This window comes from Solenopsis invicta, chromosome 2 (assembly GCF_016802725.1).
Source record: "Solenopsis invicta isolate M01_SB chromosome 2, UNIL_Sinv_3.0, whole genome shotgun sequence".
Classification (NCBI taxonomy): Eukaryota; Metazoa; Arthropoda; class Insecta; order Hymenoptera; family Formicidae; genus Solenopsis; species Solenopsis invicta.
In genome coordinates, this window is record NC_052665.1 from 6,780,038 (window position 1) to 6,798,017 (window position 17,980).

A 17,980-nucleotide genomic window follows, 5' to 3' on the forward strand; every position below is an offset into this window, starting at 1 on the left:
ATTCAAAGTTCGAGCATTACTGGTTTAGTTACTCCTGTATGTTACATATTTCCCCTCTACTTTATTAAATACAATATATCTAAATTGTATTCGTGTAGATACAAGAACGTATATAGGAGAGTAAAACTTGGCGTATTTTTGTGCTACACGGAGTTCGTTTTCCTTCGCAGAAACGCGTGTTTTTTCCGTTTGCTGTACGCTAACAACTTCCGCTTTGAAAAGTCTCTGGAAAGTGCAGCGAAATTTACACACACACACACACACATACACACACACACACTCGGGAGAAATTAATAAAATATTCAGCAAAGCAGGGATCGCTTGAATCTAGCCGCTCATCGACGGCGATATGCATTACGTATACACAGAGAAATAGGAAGAAACATGCCCGTGATCAGCGAATAGGAAAACCAACTGCATCACCGCTACACCAATACGCTTCCGGCACGCAAGAGTCATGAGCTAAATCCCGCAGGCTGGAGCCGTCAGAGCCGTCGTAAAAATCTTAGGTGCGACTCGTCGACGTTTGGAGAGATGTCGATATCTTAACCTCAAGCCAAGACGGATCATCGTGACGGATTTAAGGATCCACTTGGAGCGACAAAATTAAGTATTTGTTTCGCCAGCTAGAGATAGAAATCCGCGAAATGATCGTCGTGGAATTTCGGCGCGAACCACGCGAGTCGCTTTTCGATGACGAGAGCGACCCGGAGAGACAAAGACGCGCGCTAAGAAAATAATATCCGTTATTAATGTTCATAAAGCTGCAGGCGCATATTCGCGAAATGCTCGCAGTAGTTATTACAACGTTTAATTGCATTAGTGCACAATAGACGGCGATTTAATCTAACGATTTATCGCTCGCTCTGAGGGATTTATCGCGCCGTTACGTATGTGAGACCGTTCCCGTTCTGTCGCACGTGCGTTACGGACACTCGCCGGATTTTGCCGGTGACAATGTCATCTGGGCAAACTTGCTTCCATCGCGTGATCGGTCGTCGTACCTGTCGTCGTCGTGTCGTTGTGTCAGAATTTTCGGAGCTAGCTGCAAACACAAAAAAAAAACACTTACGGCACGTCAAGTTACGAGAGAGATTTCTTTTTATTATTTTACTGTATAAAATATATTCTCAGCAATGTAAATAGATTCCACACGGATTCGCGCGACGTATAAATAGTCCAGCTGACGCGATAATCGATTTTCCACTAAACACGCGGTTTTAAGAACAATAGTCAACATTTGTCTGGTCCTAAACCGCGCTTTCCACATAACTGCGTAAACTCACCTGGCATACATCGGGTTCTCCGGTAACAATGCCGCACGTGTCGATCCACAGACACGTAACGGATCCTAAAATTGTTTGCATAGTTCATTAAACGTGTTATCTCGCGTGTAGGATAGGATGAACCTTTCGGATTGATTATTCGACGAGGCATTTCGTCGAAATAAACGATGGTAGGATACGCGCGGTCGCGCGCTATTCGCGACCGTTGCGCCAAATGAGCGCAATTAGCCGTTAATCGAGTGACTGAGATATCGCTGGGAGTCCCAGTTTAATCCCGAAGTCGAAGTCGCATTACTGACGCCGCGGGGAAACGGACCCTCGCGTTAATTCACGCGGGCCACGTCAGCCGTCTGATAACTATAAATGACGAGTTACGTTGACAAATTACGACAAATCGGGGTAATTTAACATTGCTCGTTCGGGAATATTAGGAGGGAGCACGCGGGGAGAGAGCGATCGTACTCACAATGGAGTCCGCGTGCCAGGATAAGAAGTTTCAATCCAGTTGGAAATTGCCTCCTTCCTCGGTCGATCCGAATAGAAGGGACAGCAGCCCCGTGAATCCATATCATCGATCCATCTGCGCGAGGATGACGCGTCCAAAGTGGACACTTCCAGACATGGATGATCAGAGTGAAACTGGAATTAGCGGCTTACCGGAATTCGAGTGCGATGCAGATTCCTGTATGGACGCGTGTTCCTGCTGTACTCTTTCGGGGAAGACAATCGCAAGCTATCGCGGCTGCTGTAAAATGAAACAGTCGACGAGGGAGGCTTATTGGAAAATCAAGGCGAAAGTGGAAAACGCTGTCAAAGTAATTTTCCAGATTTGAACAAATAGCACTATTTTGACTATATTGTCTTAGTGTGCTCTTAGATAAATTAAATATTTAAACCATGTTCTTTTTTCGTCTTTTTGATGTGATCTTACAAATATAGAATTTAATAATAAAAAAAAATAATAGAAAAATTGCATTAAGAGAAACTAGAAGATCAGATTGATCAAAAATCGTATTTGATAAGTTCTCGCGGTAAATTGAATAAAAAAGATATGAAAATAAAATTTTGAGGGATATTTATGCAATTTGTGAATAAAAAGAGTGAAAAGATGTATTGACAAATACTCATGTAAATACATGGTACACCGAAAGAAAAAAATTCTAAATTTTAATAAATATTTATTTGTATAGTATTAACGAAACATTTACTTATGATACATAAATATTTACTCTTTAATAAAAAAATCTTTAGGAGGTTGTCGTTATCAGATGAACGTTTACAAAATCAATCGAATAAAAACAAAATAAACTATTAATTAAAAACTTAAATTAAACATTGAACTTTTTGATAACAATAGCTGTCATTTTGTTAATTTTAATGGATCCTAAATCTATTTTATAAAGAGATTCATCAGCAGACCTCCTAAAAAAGTGTCTAATTAAAATTCATCATGATGGAATGATCATCGGGAGCCTTTGCAAAACGATGATTTCGAATTAATAAAAAGTAGATTTTCTACTCTTAACATGTTGTATAAATAATCTTTAAAACTTCACTTTCGTGTATTTATTCAATTCGTCACAAAAACTGTCAAAGTTTTTCGGCAATCTGATCTTCTAGCTCTCTTAATTCATTCACGTACAATTCAACGCATCTTTAAGATTACCGAATGCCGCGACATTTTTGCTTCTGTAATTAACATTAACGCCATTCGCACAGAAGCACAAAATATTCCTCCTGCGAGGCGAGCTGCCAAAGCTGAAGGAAGCGTTGGAGGCACGAGGGTGGGTGCAGAAGTACGAGTCGACTAGAACGAGAACGCTGCCATACGGTTAGATTGTAGATTGCGGACGATAAAGTTAATGCGCACCGCCGGCAGAATACGGTGCCGAACGCCACACCGCCGGAGGATGAAATATCGTCGCTAATGTCTACCATTTTCTGTGTGCTTCGACGATTAGGCACCGCGGCTAACTTAGAAGCTCACTCCCTGGGCGATATCACGCAATCGGATGGAACGTTGAACGAGAGGGCTGTGATTTTTGCCCTCCTGCGCTTCAAGCAGCCCGACTTTATATGGGATTGCAGGAACGACTTTGTCGAATGGCATCGCGGGCTCGGCTGCAACGTTTTGCTCAACCGATACCAGAGGTCTTTCGTTTATACTTCAAAGGTACTAACTCTATGGATCGGTTTCACCAACACCATTCAATTGATCGATCATTTGTCAACTATGACTGGTTGTTACTGGTCATTCTCAGCTAACGAACAATGTGATTGATCAGTTCCAATGGGAAAATCATAATTAATCGGCCGACCACTTTGATAATATTTGTGAAACCGACCGTAACCGACCGTAACAATCTTCACTGAATGGAAAACGCAAATATTCCAAGGGTATTTCCCAGATATCGCTTACATATTCCGCTCTAAACGGTCTGACTCTAAACATTACCGCTTAACGTTATTCTCCAACACCTATCGTTTAGCTATCCGACGTTTTACGCAAATACCATTTTCGTTCGAGCCGAGTCGCGGATCTTTTGGGATTCGCGGGCGGAATTGCCAGCATTCCCCGCGATAAAAGCGGAATCGCGGCGGATCGCGTCGTCATCGTCGTTGTGTAGTGCGCGATAAGTAAACCATACCCGAATTGCCGCACGTGTGTAGCTCGGAATGGCGCGCTTACTGGAAAACGCATACTGGTTATACGAGGAGAACGTGTCCGGTGCCCTGTTCCCGCGCGCCTACAACCCCAGCACGGATCAGCAAGCCTTCGTGGAGGACTTTCGACGAACCGCGGCGGTAGGTCTACTCAGATGGTTTGTTCGCGGTGTGACCACGGAGGAGATTCTTGTGGCCGACCCGGGAGAACGACATACGATCCCGACCGCCAGGCTGGAGTTTGCGATAGAACGTTGCGAGGAATTCGTCGCTGTCGCGACGCACGAGGACATCGACGTTCAGAAGGGCGAGCAGCCGTCCGAGGAGGAATGGAATTGTTTTCTGGACGATTACACGGCGGCGCTTCACCATGAGGCCGGTATCGATAGCTCGTCGATAGTAAGCCGCGAGCCTCTTCAGGTATAGAATTCGCACGGCAAATTGCAGGACGGCAAAGTAGTTCTTATTCACCCTATATTTGTGCATGGAAAATTTAACTGAAATTAACTAGCTTGAATAGCTTCCCTTATTACATTCTGCACGTTAATTAATTTAATATCGGATTATCGCGGGAAATCGCGACCAAACGATTCATAATAACATTCACTAGCATGCTTCGTTCGGCGGTTTCTCGTAATATCGTCCGATGTTAAACTAATTAATGTGCAGAGTATAATAAAGGGAGAAATCTATATCCATTAATATCTGCGAGTTGAACTTTGATTTTATAAGAACTTGTTATAATTCTTCAATATTTTATTTCTTTCATGATGAAATAGCGATAACGCAGCCTCGCTCCTCGCGTAAATTTGAATTTTAATTAAATCAACAATCTGCATTTATAATAGGCTTCTGATTGATATATCAGTTTTTACATTTACATTTTTATTTGCTTTCATCGCTCTCTCGCATCTTCCATGTACATAAAATTCACGTGTTCGAAGTGGAAGACGCTGCTCTTTCGACAGAGGCGAACATCACGATGTTGAACGATCGATTGTGTGTTGCAGAATGGAACGCGTGTTTATTTCGTACTCTCCCGATTCGCGCTAATAATAGACGCGGTTACGAGGTAGCGTAGGAAACAAAACCAAACTGTGTTAATTATTCAAGGCGCACGAAAACATCCTTGCATTAAACATGTTCCGAGATGCTGCCGCGTGATACCATTAACTCTTAACTGATAAAACAAAATTAAAGGGTTCATGATAACGAAACGCTAAGCCGTACAAGTGAGGGAAAGACGCACGAGATCCTTAACTGATGTTTATTTATTGATTCCGCAAGCGCGTTTTATTTTCGTGTACGCCAGCAGTTCTTTGCTCACCATTTCACTTCTCATGACAGTAAAACTTTATTACGGGTTGTCAGACTTTGCCTCAATTACGTGACCTTGTGGAAATGCGTCACGAGAGAGATCCTTAATTTATTACATCGTTTTTTTACCACGTTGGGGTGTACCCTTGAGAAGTTCCGTGTCGCGCGCACGTAAATTAAGAGTTAAATATTTGCTTATCTTTAGTTTCTATTTAGATTGTCGTTGAAAGCATTTTCATTAAACAGGGGGTACGCAATTGACACGTATTTCGCGGTGAACGGCATTTTGTTCACGTAGCAAACGAATTTCGCGCGCGATCCCTCCTTCGATTGGAAAGAAGATACGAGGGATGGATTCTTGAAATTTGACTTCACCTGACAATCTTCCACGATTTCTCCGATTGAGACATTCCGCGATTTCATTAAATTAATTTTGCTCCGCCGACTGTCGAAATGTGGCCTCCGCTAACGGGAGGGGATCCAATTCGTCGGCGGATGAATTTATTCGAACTTTCCGGAATTAAAGTCGAGAGATCCGCGAGTTTTGCCACGAGCCCCGTAACGAAAGCTGAGACCCTCCTGCATAAATCGATATCAATATCGCTCGTAGAGATGTTTTCTGGCCGCTGTCGCGATTTTGGAGAAATTAAAGACCGTCGATCCGCAGTATGAGATGAGCGACATAAGAGATATTTGGATCTTGAAGCCTAGTCATTTGTGCTGCGGTAATGGCATCGTTATATCCCATAATCTCAAGGATATCTTGCGCAGAGTCGAGCTCAAGCCCAAAAATTATTATATCGTACAGAAATACATTGGTACGTTTTTTTGCAATCACGTATCGCGAAAGAATCGCATTCAATTTGTTAAGCGCGTTATTAATATTTCAGAACGTCCTCTGTTAATTAAAAAGACCAAGTTCGACATACGACTGTGGTACCTGATAACGAGTACCTTCCCTCTGACAATATGGCTATTCAAGTAAATCGTACTGCAATTAAATCAACTTGCATAATTTTATGTTTGTTCTTAAAAATTATAAACATTTTGTCCGTTAGAAAACGGCTAGAATAAGCTTAATGTGACACGATAAAAAAATATAAAATAATGTGTGTATAATATTATACCAAATTATCCATATTATTATACACTAAAAAAAGAGTATTTGATAATAATAATCAAATCCATATGACAGATTATTAAAATTTAATGAAATAGTTTCAATTAAATGTTTAGTTAATATTTAGCAATATAACCGAATATTTACTTAGTAACAGTTCAGTAACCAATTGGTCATTACTATATATTTAGTTAATATTAATATAATTATTGTATATTACTAAATATTTGGTTATATTAATGAAACATTTAATCAAAATTTTCATTAATTCTGGTCACCAAACTTTTTTCCAGTGTATATAATATTATTATAATTACTATCGTTAACGTGTTACTTTTTGCATACCTTACCTTTTAATCTCATATTTTAATTTCATACCTTCATTAGTATCTCTTTACTGCAATCTACGTTCTCGTTTTCTCCATCCAGAGAAGCGTTTCTTCGATTCAGCTCGAAGCCGTACACTCACTCGACCTATCACGAGGCGATCCACATTTGCAATACTGCCGTCCAGGAGAAGTACGATGACGAGAAGAGACGCAGACAGGAACGCAGGCAGGGAGACTCCGAGGAACCCGCCAGCAGCAGCAGTTCGGTGCGCGATCAAGGATGGGACTGCGAGAAGCTGAACGAATATTTGAAGTAATCTCTCGTCCGTGCGCGAAGACGTTTCGATTATCCATTCGTCACGCCGCCGCGCCGGTCGGTGGTCGTCCGGCCCCCAGGGACATTCCGAGGAAATTGATAGGGCCCATGTGCAAATACGCCTTCTTCAAATACGCCTTCTTCGAGGAGCGCGTTCGTCCGAGAACGTTCGGGCACGGAACGTTCCGCCGATGATAATGGCTTCGCCTCTCTGCCTTCCTATTCCTTTCTCGAATGACAAATCGAATAAGATTTTTCGATGACACGACGTATATTCGACGTTCAAGTAATTGCGAATAAAGAGGAAATATATTATCCGCGGTTTTGCTCGTGAATGGATCCGGTGTCGATGTCGGTGTTGGTGCGTACCATCATGCGGAAGAGAACATTCCCGAGATATGTATTCCATCGAAGATTTCATTGCTGTTCTATTTTAACAATAATGATTTTGTTGTCGATTATCTTTGTAATCTCATCGGATATCGGGAATTAAAATATATACAAGGAGACAGAGAGAGAGAGAGAGAGAGAGAGAGAGAGAGAGAGAGAAATTAGTAAAAAGATACTTGTATTATTCTGTTATGCAAATCAAAAATTAATAATATTCTTTATTCTAAAGCCTTTATATATTGATTTTGTATAATTTGCAATTTTGTTTAATTGGACAATCTTGTAATTTTTACATAATAAACTCAATAGGCTTAATTTATTTAATTTATTTAATTATTAATCTTATACTACTTGACTTTATTATTAGAATTAGTAACTTATTTCTTAAAACAATATTACATCATTGTGTTCTTCTCGATATTCTGATCATTTTTTGAAGAAGACTAATTTCTTTAATATAAATATTGATGCTCTACAAACAATTTGAAACAGATCACGAAAGATAAAGATTGTTTTGACGAAGCAATATGCAATATAAAAGCCTGCAATATTTTTTCAGTTTATTATTTATTTTGAGAGTTGATATCTGTGGAAAGATATGATTGTTTGCGAAGCCATGGTTTGTTTACGATAATTGCACTTTTCAATGAAATACGAGCTTTTATTTTGATTATTGACGCTGAGTGAACTTCTCAATCACTACAAATGTTTCAATTTACCGCACAAAGTTTTTTTTCCCTAAAATTTGTCCGATACATACAAAATATGTTTTATTCAACTTGTTTCATCTGAATTAAAAATACGCTTAAATCATTTTTGTCTACATACAAAACGCGTATCTCATGCTTTTAGTTATGGAAGTTCTAAACTGTGGTATCCATTTTTGTTATGACACTGAGTGACTGAATTTATTTTTAAAGATAAAACAACGGTTTTACATTGCATTGTGGTCCTTGCCGTTTTAATTTACAATAGTTTTATTGAATTGTAATTTATTTATTTTATTATAACTTTTATGATTTTTATTTATTTTATTGTAACTTTTTACAAAAAATTAAGAAATTACGGAGCATGCTTCAGCATTTTTAATAATAGACTTGATGTAGAAATAAGTAAAAAGTAATTATTGATGTGAAAACAATAGTAATCTTAGTTATAAGTAGAGAAAATAAAATTCACATATAGAATATTCATAATATAATTGTCAAATCAAAGAGATACTATTTATATAATTTTATACATATTGATTTAACAATTAAAGTAATGTCTTAACCTCAATATTTACTTTTTTTTCTAAATCATATAAATAGTATTTCTTTATATTATATTATATATATATATATATCCATAAAATACTATCGTTTTTCAGATCAATAGGCCATAAAGGCGAACCGTATTACGATTTGATTTACCCGAAAATGACGGAGGCCATCGTTCTGATGATGTTGGCAGCGCAGAATCATATGGAAAGGCGTCGTTGCAGCTTCGAATTGTATGGTGCGGATTTCATGCTGGCCGAAGATATGTCGGTCTGGTTGATCGAGATCAATACCAATCCCCGTATGCATCCGCCCAGCTCTAGACTGACAAGACGCCTTTACTCTAACGTGCTGGAGAGCCTGGTGAAAGGTAAGCATGGAAACGGATATGAGAAAGTTATCGAGTGCCGTTCGAAAGAAAGTTCTGTCGCGACGAGAGTGACGAAGGGACATGGGACGAGCGATAGTAAAACAGGACGATCCGCGTGCTATTAACACCTTGTCTCGCACGAGCTTCAGAAATCGCGGGTATCGCTAACCGCAGCCTACGATTAGACGAGTTACGCGTCGTCCGGACAGCCGACCTCTCTCGAGACGGCTCCCTCTCGGTTTGCCAGAATGATAACGGTGACCATAATTCGCGGCGACGTAACGCCGATAAGCGCCACGTGCCCTATGTGATGGATTTACGCGAGGAATTAACCGCGTTAGCGAGATTTCCCGGACGCAATTATCGAGCCTGAAATGGTCGAACACCTGAACGCCGGTTAAATTTTTAATGCACCTTCGTGATCGTACCGACTCAGCTAATAGAAATTCGATTGAAATAATTGAGTTAATAGAAATAATTTTATCACATTTTTCCGAACAAATACTGATCATTTTTCGATTATTTTAAATTTATGAAATGCTTTTTTAATTAAATTTGTTATCTGCTCAGATATTTATTGAATTGTTTATATCAAAATATTCTATAACACGAAAAAGATTTACCTAAACGTAAAATTAATAAAAATACTATATATATAAAAAGTAAATATTAAATTTATCTTTCAAACACGTGTGATCAGGATTTTTGTAATTTAAAATAATTTTAATCATATACAGATATTAAGTTAACAGAAAGTAGAGATATCAAATAGAAATATTGAATTTGCAATAATGAAATTCTTTTTATTATGACTACGAATAAATTTTGACAATAGAGCTTTGTGAGTTATAGCGTTGCATAATTAGTTCTTTCAAATTCTCCAACATTCAAGCTGAAAAGGGTTCCATTCTCTCTATTCTTTGTCCCTCTTATGCATGGCTTTTTATTATTAAATTCAATATTCTATCTTTTTTTTTTAAGAGAAAAGCCGCATATATGTCATTTGTATTAATTAACAAAATTGCATTGGCATCCCTTTCAATTCATTTTTAAATATTTAATTTTCTGAATTTTTTGAAGTTGAACGCCATTATAACAAGTAAAAATATTCAACATTTATAAATAAGTTAATGTATTAACTCTTATAATAATATATTTATATAATAATATATTAATGTATATTTTATAAAATTGGTAATTTAAAATAAATTCTTCAATTAAATTCTTTATATTTATATTAAGATAAATATAATGATTACTTTTCCATATTTAAAAATATCAAATGTCAATTTGCTAATTTCAACATTCAAAATAAATCAGAAATCCTTTTTACTTTCATATTAATTGTGAGATGTAAATACCGAGAATTTATCAATGTGATAATAATTTATTAAAATTCAATTAATTAATTGCAATACAATTAAAACGAGAACTGTGAGGATATAATGGTAGATATAAAGTATTACATACTTAAAATAAATAACATTAATAAAATATAAACAAGGACTCTTTCACGTAACGATAAATATAAAACAACACGAGAATCCAATTAGCACAGGACGTCCGTAGGAAGTTTATAAACGCTTTATGAATATCCATAGAATGTTTATAACATCCATAGAACGTCCTGCGCTATCTGAAAGGGTTTAAGAAAAGTAGTATGCAGCAGCGCACGGTTTCTCCTAATCTGCTAAGCTGTTTTCTGCAAACTCCATCACCGTGATCTAGTTAAGAGCGATTTTCGGTAGTACGAGGCACGATGAAAATCCCTCGGTCGCTTTGCCGATGCTTACAGTGATAATGGATGTGCCGGTGAACGCTTGCGCCGACACGGGCGGCTTCAGTCTGGTCTACAAGCAGAACATACCCGACTTCCAGCCTTACCTCGGTTCCTACCTTTTCGTGGCTGGCAAGTCGATGACACTGCACGAGCGACCGCCGGAATCGACGCCGAGGAAAGAAAGGAGGGCAAACATTTGCGGTCTCCGGAGCAAGCAGCAACGTGCAAGGACCGCCCCGCCCATGATCTTACACTCGAGAGAACCGAACGTGGCGGATCTTATTGACCATTTGAACGCCGCTCAATGCACCCCGGCCAATTGACGCGAAACCCTTTTAGGCGGCGCCGGAGTTTATAGGATAAACGTGAAAGCGATCGACGAGTGTCACGATTTCTTCGATCTTTCAAGGTGCGTGTTCAGTGTTGCAACAGTTTTAGAATATTATTTAATATAGAACATGCATAAAATATTTATCGTGCGTACTTTAAACTTTTAAGTATACGCTAAAATTTTAATATGTTGGTACCAATGAAAAGAAGATATTTAAGATGAACGTGAAGGAGCTGCGGGAGACTTTTGTCTTCTGATTAATCGAGGGCACCGCCGCGCGATTTCGAACGCGAAATTTACGCGCCCGTATTTTTTCACAGTAAATTTAGCACCGCGTCGTAATTAACGAACGTGAGATAGCGTGGTGTAATTAATGTTGTCATTAGCGAGGCGATGTCCGCGCGCGCCGACATCGCTTCTTTCCGCATTCCTGAGGAAAATCGCGCGTGGCTTGAAGATGCGCTATTGAATATAGCGGCCGTAAACTTTCTCGAAATATAACGAGGTAAACTTCCTCGGTCGCGTGATTGACGGAATACTTTTGCGAGAAATTTGCGACGCGATGCATAATCTTGCCAGGGACGGCCTTACGTCTATGCTTTCAGGTAGAACATTAAGGACGTCTACTTACCGAGCATATATCTGCCTACATAGGAGAAAGTTACCAAAATTGCACCACTTTTCACATAAAGACATAATTCAGAAATTATAAAAAATATTTTTGAATTCTTTTTACAGCTTTCAAACTCTTTTTACACAATGAAGCATTTATCCTTTCTATGTTATTTTTTCATAATTTTGTGCATTCTTATGATTTTTTTTTAATAAGAAATTTTAAAAAGCTTGCGAGTGGTGCAATTTTGAGAACAAGTCTTTTAAATTGCAACAGAGGTTGCCAAAATTGCAAAGTGGTTCTCTACTGCTTACGGAGGCTACATTAGCTCGTTTCGTTTCACATAAAACTTTATTTTGATAATATCGTAAAAAATGTTTTTTTTTTTTTTTTACAAAAATACTGTATTTCTTTCTATTCACTATTAAAAATACGTAGCAATATTTAATGTAATGTAAATTTCAAGCAAATTTGAAGGTACATTAAAAAAATTTAATGTTGTTAAAAGTGCACCAAATTTCACGTACATGATTTTCAGTAATTAATACATTAAATTTAATGTACTTATGTAACTTAAAAGTACATTAAATTTGATTACATTTTTAACAGTATACTTTATTTAATCTTATTTTTCAGTCTCTGTACTTTTTGAGGGTATGATTCATAGATTTTAGATACCACTTTCCATATTTAAAAAGAAAACCTATAAAACTTTATTCCGATATTGCCGCAATTTTTTTTACAAAAATGTATTTACTTTCTGCTTTATTTAATTTTATTCTTTAGCCTTTTTATTCTTTAAAAATACGATAGATTTTGGATACTACTTTTTGTATTCTCTTTTGGCCGTTTCCCGCTCGCTGTAAAAAAAAACAGCTATTTATATCACGAAAGCCGAATTGCAATCTAGACAATGTCGTGGTGTAATTTACGAGACAATGGCATTTCGTAAAACTTTGTTTATCTAACCTACGAGCAAAGGCGAAACGAAAACTTTAACCCTATTAACCGTCTGAGGACACCGTTGTTTTCCACTACTTTCCTGAACACAAGGAATTACTGGTGCCTGATATAGTTTGAAAGAATTTTTTTGAAAGAATTTTGGAACTTTAAAAAATCTGAAAAAATTCTGATACACTTTTCCAACATTCCAGAATATGATAATTATTTGACCCAAAATGTTTTTCACTTTTTTGGTACGTGTCTGAATTTGGGGCAAACTAATTTAAAATTAAAAATTTGCTCTTTAAACTCTCCCCCCATGCGGTCTTAAAGGGTTAATCTAATTTTAACGGTATTGTAATCATATTTTATAAATTATCAAAATCCAGATCATCTTTCTACAATTCAGCTATAAAATATGCCGAAACGTAGCTACAATATCACGATCTTTCTGCGAACGTAAATAACAAAAGTTCTACAGTACACGTCTCGAGTGTAATCAAATATGATAGCATCCTACATAGTTTTCAAATAATCCCATAAAAACTATACAAGGACAGCGAATGAGTTTTTAGATGAATGATGGAGCGATTTCGGCAACCCTTTCGTACACTGTAACACAAAAAAAAATTGGAGAACTGTTGTTGGAAACTTGAAATTAATCTAGTCATTATTCGCATCAGTAGATCGAAATCAGTCTCACCTTGGCAGAAGCTTACAACGGCACGGCAGCTTCATACAAGAACCAGACGATCCAGATAAAGACAATCGTTTTATTGATATGTACATACAATAAATTTATTTACAAATAATACAATAAATTTTGACGTCGTAAGTTATTTGTTCTTGATGATATATGTTAACAAAATACTACGCTCTTACCGATTATTGTGCCGTGCTGATATTTGAAAATTCTTTTGGTCACGGAAGTTCGTTTTTTTTTTCTTTTCTTTTAAATGTAAATGGTAATGTTCGGTTTTACCCTGCACAAATATTTATCCAAGAAACCGTTAACGACGTTAAATAGGCAACGCGCGATTCTCGGCGATCGCGCTTCTCGTTTTCATCGTGTGTGTCGGGGTAAGTGTGTGTTTTATCGTACTTCTCGCCTTATATAAACATTATATTAGCTATTACTAAAATTATAAAACAAATCGGCCGTGTCTTGCTGTACGAGGAGCTTCCGTCCCCATGGTGCATTGCAGCTGGATGTTCCTCTGCAACAGAAATTTTCATCGATTCGACACGGCAATCTACGAACGGATTATAAACGGATTATATGAATCTGTATGATTTTATCATGTGTGCAAAAAACATGCAAGCTCTATATTATTCACGTCGGTGCTTGGTTTTTAAATTAAGATAAATGAAGCTGATGAAAAATAATATGTGAGGTCGACGGCCACCAGACGAACAAAACAACGCGTGATAAAAATAAATGACATAAAATAATTCGTTAATAAATTATTTAATATTATTTATTTTTATCACAACTTGCTGGTCTAAGGTCGTTGACCTTATGTGGTTTAGTAACGTATACTTTTTTTTTTATTTGAATGAAAAATACTTCTGAAAAATAATGAAATGCATCTAAAGAAAGTTATTATTTTAAAGTCTAATTTTATTTGCATTTTATTGTCATCTTGGAGATTTGTGAACGGAAGATTACACATGCTGATCTCGCAGTATTATATAAAATTCGAGTAATTATCCCTCTTTCTCTCCGTACCTCAGAAATTAGCAAATACCAACTGAATCGAAAACCGATACAGATTCCTCGCAAGTCTGAAACTAATAATGCACCCGACGTTTAATCAGTTTAGACGACAGGCTAAATTGAAGTTGCCGATACAAAACGAGTTTAAACGCTTTCTGGTGAATTACGCAGTCAGCAAGAACAAGGTGGTAACAAATGAACATTAACGCGGAACTTTGGATATGTGTACATCATGATGTACACGGTTCGTTCTGTATTTTTTTTGCGCAAGAGCAAGTAAATATTGGTGCAAGCAAAAAATATTCGGATAGAAATGCGTTGTGTTGAATTTTGGAAAAAAATTGTGTGCGCGGCGTATGCAAGAGCAATATTGCAGATAAATGATGCTGACAAACACATGATGACGATAACATATCATCCCTTGGGTACCTATCGGCGCACATGGATGAAACGTTTCATCCGGCCAAACTGTCAGCTGTTGTTCCAAACAACACGCTTCAAATTTGTAATTAATATATCGGTCCTTTGATAATACATCGATCCATTCATCAAGCGTTGTGGATTAGAAGAGACAATTATTGTCGAATTTTTTTCAATAATCAGTAAATACGTTTCAAGATATTTCATCGTACGCCTACAATTCCATCAATCAATAATCGAGATAAAACAAACTTCTTAATCTCTTTACATCTGCAGTATGTATTTTTTGCGAGTATCGTAACTCTTCTTAAACGAAGTGGAAAAATTAAATCGAGGATAAAGAAGTAATACTTAGAGATGATGAAACAATTCATGCAATCAACTTGTAAGCTTTACGTAAAGTCGCCTCGCGTCGTGATTGCTTGATTGCTTGTAGCGTGAGAGGCGAAACTTATAAATTTCATCGGATTCAAAAATATATCGAGTTACAAACAAAACGAAAAAAACGCTCCTTCTTTCAAAATAAAAATCCGTTTTTGTTTGATTTTATTTCTCTCGTAATTGAATGTATTCGGAAATTGCGTGAGATTCCGTGCAAAAATCATGCTTTGTCATTGCTTTGTCATCGCGAATCGACGCATCGAGTACATTCGCGATAAGAGGAAAAGAAACGGAGAGAGGGAAGAAAAAAAGATTTCGAAATCCACTACATGTGCGAGAGTACATCTATCTATTCGCGGTGTTCCGCGCCTGAGCAATTGACTAGCCGTAACCATCGATTTCAGGCTTAAAGCGCGACTTGCCGGATAAATTCGGAGCTTGCAATATTTACAGAAAAGTCAATCAACGGTACTTCCGCGCAGCTCTCCCACAACCTTTCTCGCGACGCAGATGCGGCGGACACCATTTCTCTCGACTCTTTGTAATTGCGGTAAAGCCGCTTGGAGCTCGAATTTTTTTCCAATTTACCGGTAAACCGCAAAATGTTGATCAGAAATATAAAACAGTTCAAAAATAAAAAACAGTTCTGCGTCGATGGATCGTGAAAAATTGAAAACAAAAACGGGTCGCAAAGTGAAAATCAAGATTCAGCGAATTATTTTATTTTACAATGTATAATGAGACGTGTGAGGTGTGTACGTAGGAAACTTCAGCTTACCGTTAACTACGTGCACCTTTATGCTGCTAGGATTCGCGTTGCTCGGCTCGCAACGATAGATCCCAGAGTCGCTCGGCACGGCTTTTTGGATCATTAAACGACTCGTTGTCTCGGGCCCTTTTTCTGTCACGAGACTGATACCGCCACGCGGCGAATCGAAATTGATAACCTGTGAACAGAATTACAACATACCCGTATTTTTCCTCAAACAATGAAATTATATGCATGATATATTCGCGATTAATTGTGTGAAAACAGAAACGTAGATATATATAAACGCCAATAACGGAAGGACATGAAATTTACATATATAATATAATCGCAATAATAATAAAATAAGCGCAATAATATAATTTGATGTAAAATGATTATATGATTAAATTATTAACAAGAAGAAATAATTATAAAACATTAATGATTCACTTACGTTATATATTTTATACATTTAACTTTTTTCTCTCTCTCGCTCCCAAAATTAAGGAGGTATGAGTTATATTTCAAAACATTACCAAAAATATAAAAATTTTATAGAATATTTTAATATTACGAGTACTTGTGTAAAATTTGAGCAGAATCCACTTATTGGTTTAAAAGTTATTTAATTTTTTGTTAACTCTTGATTCTGATGTAAAATCATGTTTTAAAGTATTTATTTATTTTGACGGAGAAGTAGCATTATTAATTAAATCAAAATTTTTACATCTGCTAATAAAACTTTAATAAATATTCGTATAAAAATTCATTTAAATCCATTAAACAATTATAAAACGATGGTTTACTCACATTATATATTTTACACATCTAACTTCTCATTCTCTCTCTCTTTTTTCAAAATTAAACTTTTTAGAAATAAAAGCTCTTTTTGAATTATAAGAAATTAAATTAATAGCTAATGTTATATCTTCTCTGTGTCGCGTTTCTATATCGAAAATGCGACGGTACTTATCTGAACTTTACACTATTGTAAGTTTCCGGGGATCGAACTGAACTGATGATAGCTTCGGGGAACTTTTGTGATACCGGAAATAAGGCTAACTCGTCTTTTGATTCGCGTCGCCTAATATCGAACATGTAGGCGCGGGGCCGTATACGCGACGGAGTCTCATCCGCAATCGTTCCTTCAAAGACATCGCGCGCCCTGTTTCCTTACATTTCCCTGGAATCCCCGCTTTTTCCGACAACGCAATGACGCCCCTTTGACGGAAGATAAAAGGCACCTCCCTGCGAGGTACGAAGTAAAGAATAGCAGGAAACGTATATACGTTTCTTCCGTATTCTCTTTGAGGATAGACACGCGTAACGGCACGCCCCCCTACTGAATGGGAAAATATCCTTCGCCTTTCCTCTTTTGCTTTTCTTCTTCACTGCTTTTTTTCATTTCTCTTCCATAAAAAAAGAAAAGAGTTAACTCGTCCCGTACCTCATACCAGTAGGATCGTTTCGCATCGTGTGTGTGTGTGTGTTGCAGGATAAATGATTATCCGCGAATCGAAAACTGCGAAGGATTAATCGGAAAATAATTTCGTTCCTTGGCTGCCGCGCGAGGCTACGCGAGCGGCCAGTCTTTCTATTTCGCGTTTCACTTTGATCAACGTGCGCGATAGTATCTTGCGAAAATTGCGTTACCTGCTGTTTTATTTTAGCAAAAGCACATAGTCGGCGAGTGTGTGGCGCGTATCTCCGGCGACCGATGGCATACCGATGTATCGGCAATCAGCCGAGAAATTACTGTCTCCCCCGTTCTTTTTTTTTTTTTTTTTTTTTTATCGATTTCGCCTGCTAGTTTTTACTACACGTACGAGCGTCTCATTAACGCGAGCGGAATAATTTCCGCTCGACCGATACCAAACGTGGAATTACAAATATCGGTCCGTGGAGGGGAATTTAAAATTATCTCGTCATCGCGCGAATAAAATGGCGCGACGCCCGCGAACGTTACGTCGCAAAATTATTCTAACGAGTTCGTC

At 37.5% G+C, this 17,980-nt stretch overlaps 2 protein-coding genes across 3 annotated transcripts in view; one reads left to right on the plus strand and one right to left on the minus strand.

Moving 5' to 3' along the window:
* Window positions 1–1,596: 1,596 nt before the first annotated feature.
* Window positions 1,597–12,296, plus strand: LOC105200942 (tubulin glycylase 3A). Its single transcript, XM_039446071.1, has 8 exons — window positions 1,597–2,101; window positions 3,006–3,117; window positions 3,248–3,459; window positions 3,957–4,370; window positions 5,878–6,248; window positions 6,817–7,029; window positions 8,792–9,051; window positions 10,847–12,296. The coding sequence occupies exons 1-8, from the start codon at window positions 1,754–1,756 to the stop codon at window positions 11,152–11,154; spliced, it is 2,238 nt and encodes a 745-aa protein (XP_039302005.1). The 5' UTR covers window positions 1,597–1,753; the 3' UTR covers window positions 11,155–12,296.
* Window positions 12,297–13,472: 1,176 nt separating this feature from the next.
* LOC105200795 (zwei Ig domain protein zig-8) overlaps window positions 13,473–17,980 on the minus strand; it is a 190,157-nt gene continuing 185,649 nt past the window's right edge. For both annotated transcript variants that reach the window (XM_011168522.3, XM_011168521.3), the window contains 2 exons: window positions 16,014–16,182; window positions 13,473–13,934 (listed from right to left, as the gene is read on the minus strand). In XM_011168522.3, coding sequence (XP_011166824.1) covers window positions 13,828–13,934; window positions 16,014–16,182 — 276 coding nt within the window. In that variant the 3' untranslated portion in view covers window positions 13,473–13,827. The remainder of the gene's footprint in view (window positions 13,935–16,013; window positions 16,183–17,980) is intronic.